General features: G+C 31.1%; 1 protein-coding gene across 1 annotated transcript in view; it reads left to right on the plus strand.

Annotated features, from left to right (window-relative positions):
- LOC139500626 (calmodulin-like) overlaps positions 1–6,686 on the plus strand; it is a 35,868-nt gene extending 29,182 nt beyond the window's left edge. Inside the window, exon 5 of the mRNA XM_071289377.1 lies at positions 6,162–6,686. Coding sequence (XP_071145478.1) covers positions 6,162–6,190 — 29 coding nt within the window. The 3' untranslated portion in view covers positions 6,191–6,686. The remainder of the gene's footprint in view (positions 1–6,161) is intronic.
- Positions 6,687–15,812: the final 9,126 nt, after the last annotated feature.

The raw sequence follows: 15,812 nt of genomic DNA on the forward strand, positions 1-15,812 counted from the left end.
AATAAGTATTTTTCTTTGTTTTCGCACCATAACTTTAGTATAGGTAAATAGAAATCTATGAAATTTAAACACAAGGTTTATGACCACAAAAGGAAGGTTGGGATTGATTTAGGGAGTTTTGGTTTTAACAGTTTAGGAATTAGGGGCCAAAAAAAGGGCCCAAATAAGCATTATTCTTGGTTTTCGCACAATAACATTAGTATAAGTAAATAGAAATCAATGAAACTTAAACACAAGGTTTATGACCACAAAAGGAAGGTTGGGATTGATTTTGGGAGTTGAGGTCCCAACAGTTTATGAATAAGGGGCCAAAGAGGGGCCCAAATAAGCATTTTTCTTGGTTTTCCGACCTAACTTCAGTATAAGTTAATAGAAATCTATGAAATTTAAACACAAGGTTTATGACAATGAAAGGAAGGTTCGGATTGATTTTGGGAGTTTTGGTCCCAACAGTTTAGGAATAAGGGGCCCAAAGGGTCCAAAATTAAACTTTGTTTGATTTCATCAAAAATTGAATAATTGGGGTTCTTTTATATGCCGAATCTAACTGTATATGTAGATTCTTAATTTTTGGTCCAGTTTTCAAATTGATCTACATTAAGGTCCAAAGGGTCCAAAATTAAACCAAGTTTGATTTTAACAAAAATTGAATCCTTGGGGTTCTTTGATAAATATGCTGAACTAAACATGTACTTAGATTTTTCATTATGGGCCCAGTTTTCAAGTTTGTCCAAATTGTGGTCCAAAATTTAACTTTGTTTGATATCAACAAAAATTGAATCCTTGTGGTTCTTTGATATGCTGAATCTAAACATGTACTTAGATTTTTGATTATAGGCCCAGTTTTCAAGTTGTTCCAAATTGGGGTTCAAAATAAACTTTGTTTGATTTCAACAAAATTGTATATTTGAGGCTTTTGGACATATGCTTAATCTAACCATGTATTTAGATTTTTGATGTTTTGGACCGGTTATCAAATTGGTCCACATTGAGGTCTAAAGGGTCCAAAATTGAACTTTATTTGATTTCATAAAAAATTGAATTCTTGGGGTTCTTTGATATGCTGAATCTAACCATGTATTTTGATTTTGGATATTGGACCATAATAGGTAATGTCCAATTTAAAATTTAAAGCTTTTAAGTTTAAGTTCTGAGACCACATTCATTATGTGTCAGAAACCTTTGTTGTGTCAACTATTTAATCATAATCCAAATTCAGAGCTGTATTAAGCTTGAATGTTGTGTCCATACTTGCCCCAATGTTCAGGGTTCGAACTCTGCGGTCGTATAAAGCTACTGTCCCTTTGGTATCTTTCGTCCCTCTTCTACTCCCTGCGGATCATCTTGTTTTAGGTTCAAATTTCAAAAAAAATATTTTGCTATTCTCAACGTTTTTTTTTACCTTTACATGAATTACGCCCCTATTTTCTGTATCTGTCTCTGTAACCTTTATAAAAGACTGCATTAATCCCGAGATTTGGAATGAAACCACTAAGCTGAGAATATTTGCATAAATACAAGATTAATAACAGTAATAATTTGAAGACAAATTCCACACATGGTCTTATTTAATTAAATGCAACACTAGAAACAGCGCAGTACATACCAATGTTATTTTTCTTTATATTATCAATGTTTTCTAGTCCCAACAAGTTGTAATCATTCATCAATACAAGACTTTAGTGTCCCATGTGTAAAAAAAAGAATAAATTTCCGATGTCCCACGCGTTGTGGACACATTTGATCGATTCAAGGTACAATGGCAAAAACTAAAATAAACACTTTTATGGCCGCGCCGCAATTTGGGAGGGCGGAGAGGGCGTTGTTGTAGGTTTAATGCATGTCCGTCAGTACATTAGTCGTCACAAAGTTGGTTTCTATTTTGCAATTATAGTTTGTCTCAATCAAATCTTATGAAACATGTATACACAATACTTATTACCACAAAACAGAGATCAAGTTTGAATGTTGTTGGTGTCAATGTTGACTGTATATTTTGCCTTAAATGGCCTGGTTAACTATAAAGAAATTTCTAAAAGTGACCATTTGATCTTAAGATGTGGTATAATTGTTAATGAGACAACTCTCTACAAGATACCAATGATCATAAGATCGTATCCAGAAGTAAATTTTGTAAAAATAAAATTCTATTTTTTTCCGTATTTTCCTTATAAATGGACTAATTTTTTTCTGCGGGAAAACATAACATTGACTCTGTGGTTAAAGTTTTTAGAATTGTAATAACTTTCTTAAACTATCCTGGGCATGCTGGGTTTGTACCAAACTTGGACAGAAGCTTATTTATGATCATAAGATAGTATCAAGAAGTAAATTTTGTAAAAAGATAAATCCATTTTTTCCGTATTTTACTTTTAAATGGACTTAGATTTTCTTCCAGTTAACATGACAACAGTCTGCAGTAAAAGTTTTTAAAACATTTATTAGATTCATAAACAATCCTGGATTTTTACCAAACTTGGACAGAAGCTTCTTACAATCAAAAGATAGTTTCAAGAGGAATATTTTTACTGATTTTTTTCCTCATTTTTGTTGAGCCTGCGATTAACAGCAAAAGTAGGCGAGACACTGGGTTCCGCAGAACCCTTACAAATTTATTATTAAGGCATTCAAATGAATAAAACTTGAGGTTTCCCAAAATCTCACCAAAATCCCAAAACATGACATCTACAATGTACCTTAACTTAGCTCTGAAGCTAAAACCAAGTTATATCGATGTTATATAAGAAATTTCTGAGAGAAAAAAAAAATTCTATTTATAATCAGGCTCGCCGACCAAACGTTATCTTTTCAAAAATCTTCATGTATGATATCTTTAAAAAAAATGAACCTTTGTTACCTTCTAACCCCAATATTACATTATATATTTCATTTTTTGAACAATCTGAAGGAAAAAAACCAGACAAGACTGTGAGTGAAGCAAAGCATGCAGTCATGTTCCAATTTGAAAATAAACACCCTCTATTTATGTATTTTTTAACATACATTTCTATTTATGCAGTTTCAGAGTGGATGTTGCTATGGTTAAAATGTGTTTCTGTGGTAACAATTGAAGTCAACAACACTTGATGATAGTAATTTAAAGTTTTTATGTATTTTCTTATCGGTGATGAAAAAATCAAAGACATTTAAGCTCTTAAACTGCAATATTCTGCAAATAAAACTCCGTTTCCAAGGAAAAAATCGGTTGCTATGGGGATAAAACTGAAGAAAATCCCGCGCATTTTTCTATTCAATTTGGTAAAGTAGTATCCAAACTTCATAACTACAGTGCTAACTATTCTGTACACATTTGCACTTTTTTGAAAAACACCAGAGAAAATTTGTTAATTTCGAAAAAATCCCAATTTCAGAAATGTTGAAAATATGCATTTTTTCGCAAAAATTTTCAAAAAAATTACAAATTTGGTTGACATGCAATCTTCACTAAAATGAAGCTTAAACCAAGTTCTATCAATGTTAGATTTGAACATTAATGAAAAATGCATGATTCTATTCATAAGCAGGCTCTGAATTGTGGTGATTTAGCTGTTTTTTGAAAGATTTTACCAAGCTTAACGACCAAAAAATAGAGTGTCCGTTACTATGGCAACCACTCATATTTTCTCACTTAAATTTTGTTTTTGAGCAATATTCATTTACTGCTTCTACTAGGCCAATTATAAATAAAATCTGAAACCATCATGTATCGCACTCTGCCTGGTTCTTACAAAAAGCTTTGACTCTTAAGTGAAAATTGACAGCTATTTCCTACCATACATAATAACTTATAATTAATGAACTCTCTCTCTCTCTCTCATTTGATTTTCACTGTCTTCGCGTGATCACTGGTTAAGTTGTTTATGGAAATTTGATTATATTGAAACGACAAACGTTTACAGTTTATAATAATTAATTTTAAAACTTAAATATATGACTGAATGAAAACCGACGTCAATAAGATGGCAACCCACTCAAATTGATAATTTTAAAAAAAACATCTAAAAGTTGGCAACAGACACCTTGTTTATACAATTTGTCAAGCTCTGAGTTGCGAAGAGTCAAAAAGAGTTGAAAATAAATTTTAAACAAACAAACCAATGATTGAAGACGAACGAGGACCTCTATTTCCTAACATCTAAGTCATAGAGTTAATGTTTGATAGCTGTCTGATTAGCATTTATACCAAATCTTCTTAGCTTAATGAAGATCTACAAAAATACAAAATTTCCTAAAAAAATGGAAACATTAAGAAACTATAGTGACCTACACAATTCAAGTTCTAAGGATTAGTTCAGGCTTATGCATTGAATAGTTTTATTTTTATAATCCTTCACACTGGCACCATTTAACTTTTTTTCGCGATCAGCTCTTGTTCGGCATTTTGATTTTGTCTTGTGTTAACTTAAAAAGTTGTCAAATGACTGCATAATACACATGTACCAACAGAAAAAGTTGGAATTGAAACACGACTTTGTATATATACATAACAGCCAAGAAAAAGCGTCATGTAAAGATTCAAATAGATATTGACTACAATTGATTTTCTATTCCCTATACTATACTTATATAAATTCTATTGGTGAGATACAATTAAATCTGTTTATAAAGGTCAACATCGGAGTCAACAGGAAAAGAACGTAGGAGAGAGTGACCTTTAAATTTGGATATTTTTCTTTGTAACGAGAAAATTATTGTTAGCTAGGAGAGAGTTATCTTTTCTCTCTATTTATAATAGCTTTTCAAATTCAAGTTCCTATGTTGATTATCAAGTTTGATTGAATTGAAAGAAGAAGAAAAATCCCAACCGTTTCAAGTTTTATACCACTAGTGTTTTTGCATAATTTTAATTGAATTACATTTTTAGCTTACCAGGCCCGAAGGGCAAAGTAAGCTTTTCTCATCACTTGGCGTCCTTCGTCCGTCGTCCTGTGTCCAGCGTCCAGCGTCCTGCGTCCTGTGTTCGTAAACCTTTACAAAAATCTTCTACTCTGAAACTACTGGGCCAAATTAAACCAAACGTGTCCATAATCATCAATGGGGTATCTAGTTTAAAAGTTTAAAAATATGTCCGATGACTCGGTCAACCAACCAAGATTGCCGCCATGGCTAAAAATAGAACAAAGGGGTAAAATATAGATTTTGGCAAATCGAGATCTACAAATAAGTCAACATGACCAAAATTGTCAGTTGACCCCTTAAGGAGTTGTTGCCCTTTATAGACAATTTTTTTTTACATTTTAAAAAAAAATTTAGTAATATTCTCCAAAAATCTTCTCTGATACTACTGGGCCAAATTTCACCAAACTTAGCCACAATAATCATTTGGGTATTTAGTTTAACAAATGTGTCCGGTGATCCAGCCACCCAACCAAGATGTCCGCCATGGCTAAAAATAGAACATAGGGGTAAAATATAGATTTTGGCTTATATCTCTAAAACAAAGCATTAAGAACAAATCTGACAGATGTAGTATTGTTTATCAGGTCAAGATTTATCTGCTCTAAAAAATTTAAAACCAATCAGGTAATTTCAAGTAAATTTTGCAGCTTTTGGCTATTATCTTAAATACTATTATAGAAACAGATAAACTGTAAACATCAATAATGGACAGCAAAGAATGACCTACAAATACGTCAGCATGATCAAAATGGTCAATTGACCCCTTACAGAAATATTGCCCTTTATAGTCAATTTTAACAATTTTCATAAATTTTGTAAATTTTGTAAATTTTTACAAAATATTTTAAGTACTGGTCCAAGGTCATTATAGGTAGTGATAATAGTAAGGAGCAAGAATGTTTAGTAAAGTAATATATACTAACACATCACCATTACCAAAACACAGTTTTGTCATGAATCCATCTGTATCCTTCGTTTATGATATGCACATAGACCAAAGTGAGCGACACAGGCTTTTTAGTGCCTCTAGTTTTGGAATAATTACACAGGTTATTCTTATAAATATTTATTGACTACTATATGAACTATAATTATGTTTCGTGATTCCGTTCATTTAAACAGCATGCTATTGGCATGATCGGAAATTTTACCGAATACAAATCACCTCAATTCTCTCATGGTCGTTTACACATACATGTATAAAGGTAAAAACACATGTATGGAAAACATAAAGAACTTAAATGAAATGATTTTTTTTACAGAGTTTGTTGATTATTTCTGCCGGATATGATTTGGAGGATTATGTACGGATACAGGAAGAATTCAGTGATCTTGTAATACTTGCAGCAAAGTATGAACAATCAAGAAAAGCACATTATTCTTCACACACATCATTTTATATGTTTCATTCGTTCCGATGCTGTATGTTAATTTTATTGCGTTAATGAGCGTCATGGGACGTTAAATGATTATATATGTATGAAGGTGTCACAATATTAAATAAGTGGCGAAAAAGTTATGTTAGTGTTTTCTAAAATGTATGTATATGGACATGATTTTAATGCATTTATACTATATATTTCATCTTAACTTTTCCAGAAACGAATGTTTTTTTTTTTTATGTATGCACTTAGTTTCGTGTAATTTAGCATTGCTGGTTTGTTTTCTCTTTTTTTCAAAATAAAGTGCAACTATATCACACATGACCATGTGGTGTAGCCTTGAAAGTCCTCCGTATGTATCCAATACATGTCACCTCTGCATGCATATTAAACAAATAACGTCTATTCTATTTTTTCATACTTGCCTAATTACTCAGGTAGATGCAAACAGTCGTATATTAACAAAAGATTGCTTATCATTTGGCTAAAAGCATTTAAACCTGGCGTAACAAAATAAAATGAAAAAGTTCAGTGTAAATGATGTACATAAAGAATAAAATATCACACGTGGCATTGTGTGAAAGTTGTAATAGCCAACTATATTTTTTCTCTTTGAAAATATATGTCGTGCTTATAATTTCTGATATAGTATCCTCACACTTAGATTAATACTTCCAATAGATGGTGAAAAAGAGCTACAAAAAACTGCTTTACATTATTAGAAAGTCATCTGGGAAATCGGCCAGAAGAATAACACTTAAAAACATTAATTAAATGTTTTCATGTAACTTCCCATGACACAGTTAAATAAATCAAAAGCTATGATTAGAAGAATAATAGTTTACCAAAGTTTAGATATCCTGAATACATGCAATTACGAATTAAATCAAAAAGCAACGAGAAAACAGCCACACAAAATCCCTATCCTATCAACTTTTTTTTCAATTTCACAGCTTTTAACTCTTTTTAAATATATTACAAATTGAATTTTTACTCGTACCGTTTTTTATCATTTGTCGAACGGGTTTCAAACACAAAAAGTAAATTACACAACCATGAACATCTAGAAACACATTTAACATACAAAAAATAAAACACCGGCAAAAGCAGCATCTGAAATCAAATAAAAATGATTTAATTTGTAAGTGTGTCTATTTATATCGTTTCTTATTCGAAAATAGTTCATTTATATATGATAACAGTTTATTTGGATGGTTTCAGAAATTCATGTACTTTTTACCTATCATTTTTGAAACACTTTGGGCTCACTAAAAAAAGTTCGTTATTCAAGACAGCATATCCTTCGTTTTATAACAGAGTTAATCTACTAGTTGAAGAGTCCTATGGGGTGCTACTGTATCATATTTGTCTAATAATCATAATATCTAATTATTGCTATGAATAATTCGTTTTAAAATCTGATAATATAAATTAATCTGCTGATTTCAACTACAAAAACAAATATTTTGATTATCTTTTCATTGTAAACCAATGACAAAAGAAAATTATAGTGGAGCTGTTGTTACACTTAGTCGAAAAAAATTTAAAACAACATGTTTAATAATTTCAACGCGTCCGAAGCGCTTCTCTGGATTTACCTTCACCAGGAACACTCAAAGCAAAACATTAGTCGAAGATTCACGATGAACACGTATGTATTAAAACTTTAGAGATTTTTTGAAGCATATATTTGAAAATGGCTAAACTAGTCATGCTATTTTTAAGTATTAAATGCTAGTTTGTGAACGGTGTTTTCGTCGAAAAGTCAGTGACATAATTTTTAAGATCAAAATACAGCGGCCAACAACTGACATAATGTTAATGTATGTTCCAGCATTACATATCCTCCGAAGACTAGTTATGAAAACATTACTAACAAAGATCTCTCAACAACTCAAAAATTTCTATTAAAAATGTAAAAAACTTCACAATATCTGCTGTTTTGGTTGTACTATACTTTGTTGTCAGCAATCTACACACGGCTATCATAGGAGTACAACCTGGTGAGTTTTTACAATTGCCACTAAGTTTTCCTTCAATCAGGCTTCTAGCCATTCGAAAATTTCCTTCTTTTATTGCTGCAAACATTAGCCGTTCATCATCATCAACTTTGTATTTAAACGATACCGATGACTTTCATTTTGACTTCAAAGCTTTTCCTATTGTCTGTAAGAGAGATGTTTTCTGCAAGTTTATTAACCAAATGTGAGGAACACTTTGAAGCCCTGATGTTTATACACACAATCACCATGGGTTATATTTGTTAATTTATTTGACTTGACAGAAAAAAAAGGTCGAACTGCTGCTAATGTTTAGAGTACAGCAATTTTATATGATACGTATCAGTATACCGCAAAACTGTTGGGTTGGGAGGGTTTTCTGAAATACACAAAAATGCGCGGTGTTTAGACCAATGGCGCAGGGACGTACTGGAGATTTGATTAATTTAAGAAAAATACTTCGAAGCTCACCCATGCTGGTTAAATGAAGATTGTAACCACGTGCATTTGGAGTTTTTATGTTCTATGCATGTTAAACATGCTTAATAGTATGTAGCAACTCAATGTAAGGAAATGATTACTAGTATCAATACATGCTTCAATTTTGTAAATGACTGCAATGGTATTAATTTCTTGAATTTAATTTGTATTGCAAATACGCTTCCGTTGTTTTGTTGTCTAAATGATTGATTCCAGTATATCGGGGGAAAGGAATATTATAAACACACGATCGGTATCCAAAATTAAAAAAAGTTCTGTGTTGAATTTTTCATTTATCTATTAATTCTAAAAAAATATAGCCTTGATGGATTTGTTCGTTTTTGAACAAAGTATGGTTAATATTTGTATTAAATTATCATGTTCGAATCCTGTATATGCAATTTATTCAATGAAATACATTAATCAGTCTATTATCACCAGCATCCTTCTAAGGAGATATATTTCAGTTCTATACTAGTTTTATTCAAGCAGTGTAACCATCAAAGTAAACGTAAAAATAATTTCTGATGATAGGTCAGTAACTTGTAGTCACAATCACATAACTGTTCCGGACCATATGAGTATTTGGACCATATGCGTATGGTCATGACCATATGGGTATTTACTCATATTGTCCGAACATACGCGTATGGTCCGACCGTACGCGTATGGTCGAGGTAATTAACTCTCTGTTACAGTTTACTTTTAATACTTCTAAACTCTTCATATGGTATGACCGTTCAATAAAAAGAAGGTATCATAAAGGTTATTTTATTATTATATTATAATAAAAATTAGTTCATAAGTTTCACAAAGTTGATTTTACTTACTTTTCAAAACTATAATAAACACATTGTATACCGATGGTCATTACCGATTTGTAATTACAAGTGAATGGCAATATGTCGACTAAAAACAAAATTCCAAAAATTCTTAATGAACTGTTACACAAAAAATCAGTGGAAAGTAACATAGGTTAGGTGTCAGTCCACCAATTACTCCCTCCAATTTAGTAAAAGTAGCCCTACTCTGACACAAAATAGTGCTTTTGATGTCCTTGTTTACTTTAACTAAGCAACAAATTTGCAGAAATGAAACTTTTGGTGAAAGAGAAATATATCTAGACTATTTTGAGCAAAAATTTACTTGTCTATAAGTTTGCATAAAAAATCGAGGATTAATGCGCTCCATAGTATACTAATTTAAGATTTCTAGAAAACCAGGGGTAATTTTTGGAGTACCTCTGTTCGAAGGTCTGTTATTTTGTTAGAGGACTTTAAAGGTATGGTGAAAATTAACATGTAGAAAGCTGATACATGTACAATTCAGGATATACCTGGTTTCTATGAAGTTAAACTTAAGATAAAATATCTAGAAAGCTGTGAAAATTGTAAAATTTGGTTGAACAGATAGGGATTTTTAATTGGTGGTCTGACACCTTTATTTAAGTTTTCTTGTAAATATTGTGTATTGCTATCATATAATTTAAGATCCAGAGCGTCTTAAACCCCGTAGAAATATCGGAATGGCCAAAGACCTCGGTATCACTGTACGCTAGCTAGCTTTTTACTCGCAAACAAAAGGTGTAAATGAAAATGATCGTGCACAACCAAGACTTGCAAATGCAAAAAATCTATGATTCCAAAAAGATGTAGATGTCACCCAAGCCTACATGCGATGAAAAATAGGTATGGCGTCATTATCTAATTTTTACGTAGTATTTGAATTATAAAAAAATACATTGCCTTGTAACCATCAAAGTTTTTGTATTATTTATACTTTTATAATGTAATTAAAAAATATATGCCTATATGACCCCAATACTCATATGGTCCGGCCCGTTAATAACCAAACGAGTGTTATACTCGTATGGTCCAAAATCTCATATGGTCCGAAACATAACCACATTTTAATTGAGTAGTCTAGTAAACAGCTGATTTGTTAAATTGAAACTGATCATATTGTCCATGTTTTCCTTTCGAACATCTGACTGTCTGGAATGGAAAAGTTTTTTTTTGTCGAGGCCATTTTAATTTGAAAGGCAGTCCTAATTTAATGAAAAACTGAATGCGTTCAGATATTTATATTCAATCGGTAATCATGGTAATGTTATCTGGATTTTTGGGAGGACTTGTATTACACGGAACAGTAATGTCGCTAGCACCTGAAATAATACGTTCATTATTTATTTTATGATCGTAGTTACTAGTAGTTCTATTGAGAGGATCAAAGTCAAAATACTTATTTACGTATATAATATACTAGTATACATAATTCGATTCACAAATTTAAAGTAATAACGTTTACACGTATATCAAATTACGCATACTAGTATACAGAAATATTTCCTTATATACAGAAATCAGATTATATTTTACGTATATGAAGAAATATTTCTGTATAAAAGTAAAACGAATTACGTATATACAAAAATAGAAATGTTTTGACCATTATTCCAAGATAACTAGTTCGTCTTTGGTAAAAAATAAGTTTTGACCATGCCTGATAACGGCACATAGAAAGCATAATAGTCATATTTGTTTTGCATTCATCTAAAAAATGGGATTTAGATCATACAAAATAGTAACAAGGACAGATAATAATGCATCCAAATTGATCTCAATCCAACGCTGCTCATGGGAAGCATATAAAACTCTTTCATCGGAAAATCATTAACGTCCTCAAATCGGTTAGGTGAATTTGAACATTTAGTTTATATGAACATACATTAATAGCAACTGATGTTGTTTTAAACTTCGATTTTGTAACTTTGAATTAAATATATACGACTGTATATTCAGTATAATCTACAGGCAGGCAAACTTTCCAAAGTTTGGAAATCAAATTTTGTGGCTACAGTCGAACCAAACCTGCAGCTACCAAAAGTTTAGTTGATACTGAAATTTGTATTCAAAGTTTCATGAGAATTATAGTTGTTTGTCCTGATGATCGTTCGTGTTACTCATAGCGTCCGTAAAGTTGAAAGTAATTGAATATGCAATAATGGCTAAATGAAAATCTCCCACATGGATGCACATTACATATATTGACATTGTTTTCATTAGCGTCTTCTTGTTATATACATTCGAATACTTAAATTTTAATTTTAATAAAGTTTAAAGATTAAACAGACACTATTCTGGAAAATAAAAGAACACAAATTTTAATTTTTACTGTACAAAATCAAATTTGTAAACAAATTACAAAAAAAAAGAAAATCTATGTTTGACCTTTATGATTATTATTCATTTAAAGTTACGCAACGGCTCAAAACAATCCATATAAGGTAACAAAAATATTTCCGTATTATCAATAAAAACAGAGATGATTCAAATCACAATGTTAAAAGTTCAGTAATGACGTTACTTCACAATGTAATGGAGAAAAGATATTAAAAGTTAACGCCCTTGACTGTAATGTCGAAGTTATGAATTTTGTATTGTCTTACATCCAACAAATGTGCATCCACAGCTGTTTAATATAGCTAATTAATTAGCAAGTTCATCATTTCCTATCAGTCCCTTTGACGAAATATTGGCACTAAAACATATGTACATTTTACCAATGGTAAAAGAATGCAGTATGGTTCATATAATGACCCCTTACTTAAACGGGTACATATACGACAGCAAATAATTCAGAAACCAGGATCAAAATGTTAAATGATTGTAACTAAATTACTAATATTTTTTATATTCGTGCTAAAACTGCTTAATTCATTCTTTAATACGACACATTTTATATGAAAATGTAAAAACTTTCTTCCCAAATAAATATATCTAATTTCTCCTCCAAAATCTATTTCTTAAACAATTGACACAAAGTATCTTTCATTTCCAATTATTCCGAAGCATTGAAAAAAGGCATCTTATTTTGAACTGAACATCAAATATGAAATCGCGAAAAAGTCCATATTATATATTAGATTCTCCCTCATAAATTTGTCCGAATTTAAAACATTTCTAATCTATCTACTTAGCTTAATATGAGGGAAGTCAAAATGTAGACTTAGTTTGCTCGCAGTAACTTATTATTTTCTGTGCGATGTAACATGCAATAAAGATAATAAAAAAATACAAACATCTCTAAAAAAAAACACACATCTAGCTAATCTACAAGTGATCATTATAATATACTATGTAGAACGTGTTGTACTTAAAAGTTACTGTGAATACCTCGATACATACTATACACACATCGGAATATAGAACCCCACCCGTAATATCGCCTGAGAAATGCCCATGCAGTTCCAACCAATGATTTAAAATTAGATATTAATCAAACTAGTTCTAAAAATTTGTTCTACAAACTAGGTCCACCGTTCATGTCTGTATATGAGTCTGTATATGAGTCATATATGGCTTAAGTTGAATGAACACTTGCTTAACTCAATGGGATGCCAAAATGTTTATAGTACTATAATTATTTCTTTTAAAATGATTTGTCTTTTAAAGTAAATGTCAACAGCGACTAATTGCTAGAAAAACCGATAAGTGTTAATGGTTTTTTAACATAAACATGTTTACATACACGGCAGACTATATCTGAATGAAATTGTTAAAGTCAATTTCACGTTTGATAGTACCACGAAAATTTACGACAACTATATATAATTTGAGATGACCGGTTGCAATGATTAAATTGATGATTATAAATTATTGATGAACATGTATTTTTTTCAAGTAAGAGTTCATATGTTCTCTATCCTACAACATTCATCATCCTTTTAGTACTAACTTTATTTTCGAAGTATTCTATATCGAATGCCAGTGTAAAATTCAACACATACATCGAACATTGGTAAACTATGTGAAATATAATATTGCAAAGGCAAAAAGAAACTTAAAATAGAGAATTTAAATGGGAAATGTGTCAAAGAGACAACAACCCTACCAAAGAGTAAGAAATATATCAAACACTGTTCCAAATACACAATGAAATGGTGTGTAAGTGATAGCCGAACATTAAATTAATCTACAATTAGCTGCAGTTGCATCAACCAACTGCATTTTCGAAAATAGATAAGTATAATGCTTTAGTCTTTACATGTTACTGAAATTGTACACTTATGCACGGCCGACACTCGGCTAATCGAGATATTGGTCGGTTAATCTATATTGAGTATACGGCTATATTGGCAGTTGGTCTGGTAATCGGGTTGGTTATGCATCTGTTGAGAGTAAAATGCACAATTTTATGTTAATCTCTGTTAAATATACAGATTTTTGGCTTATTATAAGAACATAATAAAAAAAGAAAAGTGTCTGACAAAATGATATCGATCATAGAACATTTTCCACCGGTAAAAACATTTCTTAGTCTGCGCAGTTTTCAGTGAAACTAAAAGGCGTCGCGCAAGTATGTAGTATTTGTGCGTATACGCATAGCAATTTTTTTAATAAAAGGCGAAAGAAACAATTTAAGATATCATTTAAAGGACACAAAATAGTACTCTGGTTCTAAAGAATAAATTGACATTAGTAAATATTTCATAATTGTAATATAACGTGAATAATACCACGTTTTAGTAAAAATTATGGGAATACAGTCTGTTAATGGGTTGGATAATTAAAATTGTGTCGGTTAAGAGTTATTTAGCCACGGCACTAGTTTTGCTACCGTTATATTGTCCCATTGAAAAAGTTAAGAATGAGATGGTCTTGAGTAAAAAAAAATGACAATACAACATTAAGAGCATTTTTATTTTGAATTTCCTTGCATTTTATCGAAGGGTGTGTCACTTCAATATAGCGTGAATATGGTCGCTGGAATTAGCACGACTTTATTATTAACGTTTCCAATCAGCCTTAATTTTTGGTGTCTGTTCAAAGTATCACGTTCTAAAATCCGACTGAAAGTGTCTTTCTAATACAACACAGGGTACATATAACGTGGTGTCGTTCTCATATGTACATGAAATTTGTCACTGGACATTAAACCCTAATTCGGCAGCATTATCAAATTGGTTATTTTCTTCTATTACTTTATTGTATATTGTTTACAAATCATTCTAAAGAAGTAAATGGAAAGGAGCGATTGCAGCTACATTTGGTTATCTTAAGTTTGAATTCATTTTAATCCGTAACGTTCCTTTCTGCATAAGTGCAGATGAGAACTGCAGTTGTCCGCATGTAAACTTGTCACCAATTTGAGTACATCGCAATCCGTTACTGTTTCAAAACCCAGGGGTGTTTGATGTCTGTATTCTTAAACAATTATTATTTTTCTCTCTTTTTTTAGCAATGCATCACTCTCTACTGTCCTTATCTTTTATTCTATATTCTGCGTCTCCATCCAGATTCTCGTGTATACCATGAGGTTCCGGATTTGGGGTGTTGTTTATTTCTGTATTCTTGTTAGCATATGGTCACTTTTCTCTAGATTTTATTTATTTTACTCATTATTCTTTCTCTATTCTTTATAATTTTAGCATCTCAATATATTTTACTTACTGATGTTTAGTTACATTACGACGTTTATCTCTGATTTATATACTGGTTTCAAATGTAGATGACAAATTGGTGTCATTGATGACAACAAAACAAAATCCACATGATATATGCGACCATTCTTGGATGAAATTTTTATTACTTTACTATTACACTTTTTGAAACCATTTTTATCAATTTTCAATTTTCATTGTCTAAATTGTTAATTGTTCAAGTGTTGTTTCCGTATATTTCATGTTTCATTGTTCATGTGATATTTCCGTATATTTTATCCACTCGTCTTGAGCCTACCCATTTGATCCGATAACACCCCATACATTTGTATAACGATAGAATTATACTTGTATTGCCATTCATAACTCTTAACAGACCAATTAACAGACGGGTTTTATACATCCGACCCATTAACAGACCAGGTTTTAAATAAAAAAAATGATTACTGTCACCAAAATACAGATTTTCGTGTAGATTTTTCACACAATTATATTAATACGGTTAACAAATATTAAGCCTGTCTTTTTTCGATGTTCAAAATATTGCATGCAAGTAAATTCAACCAACGTGTCATTTTGTGTACATTTTGTGTGTGTAAAATGTGTATA

The sequence above is a fragment of the Mytilus edulis genome, chromosome 13, assembly GCF_963676685.1.
Source record: "Mytilus edulis chromosome 13, xbMytEdul2.2, whole genome shotgun sequence".
NCBI lineage: Eukaryota > Metazoa > Mollusca > Bivalvia > Mytilida > Mytilidae > Mytilus > Mytilus edulis.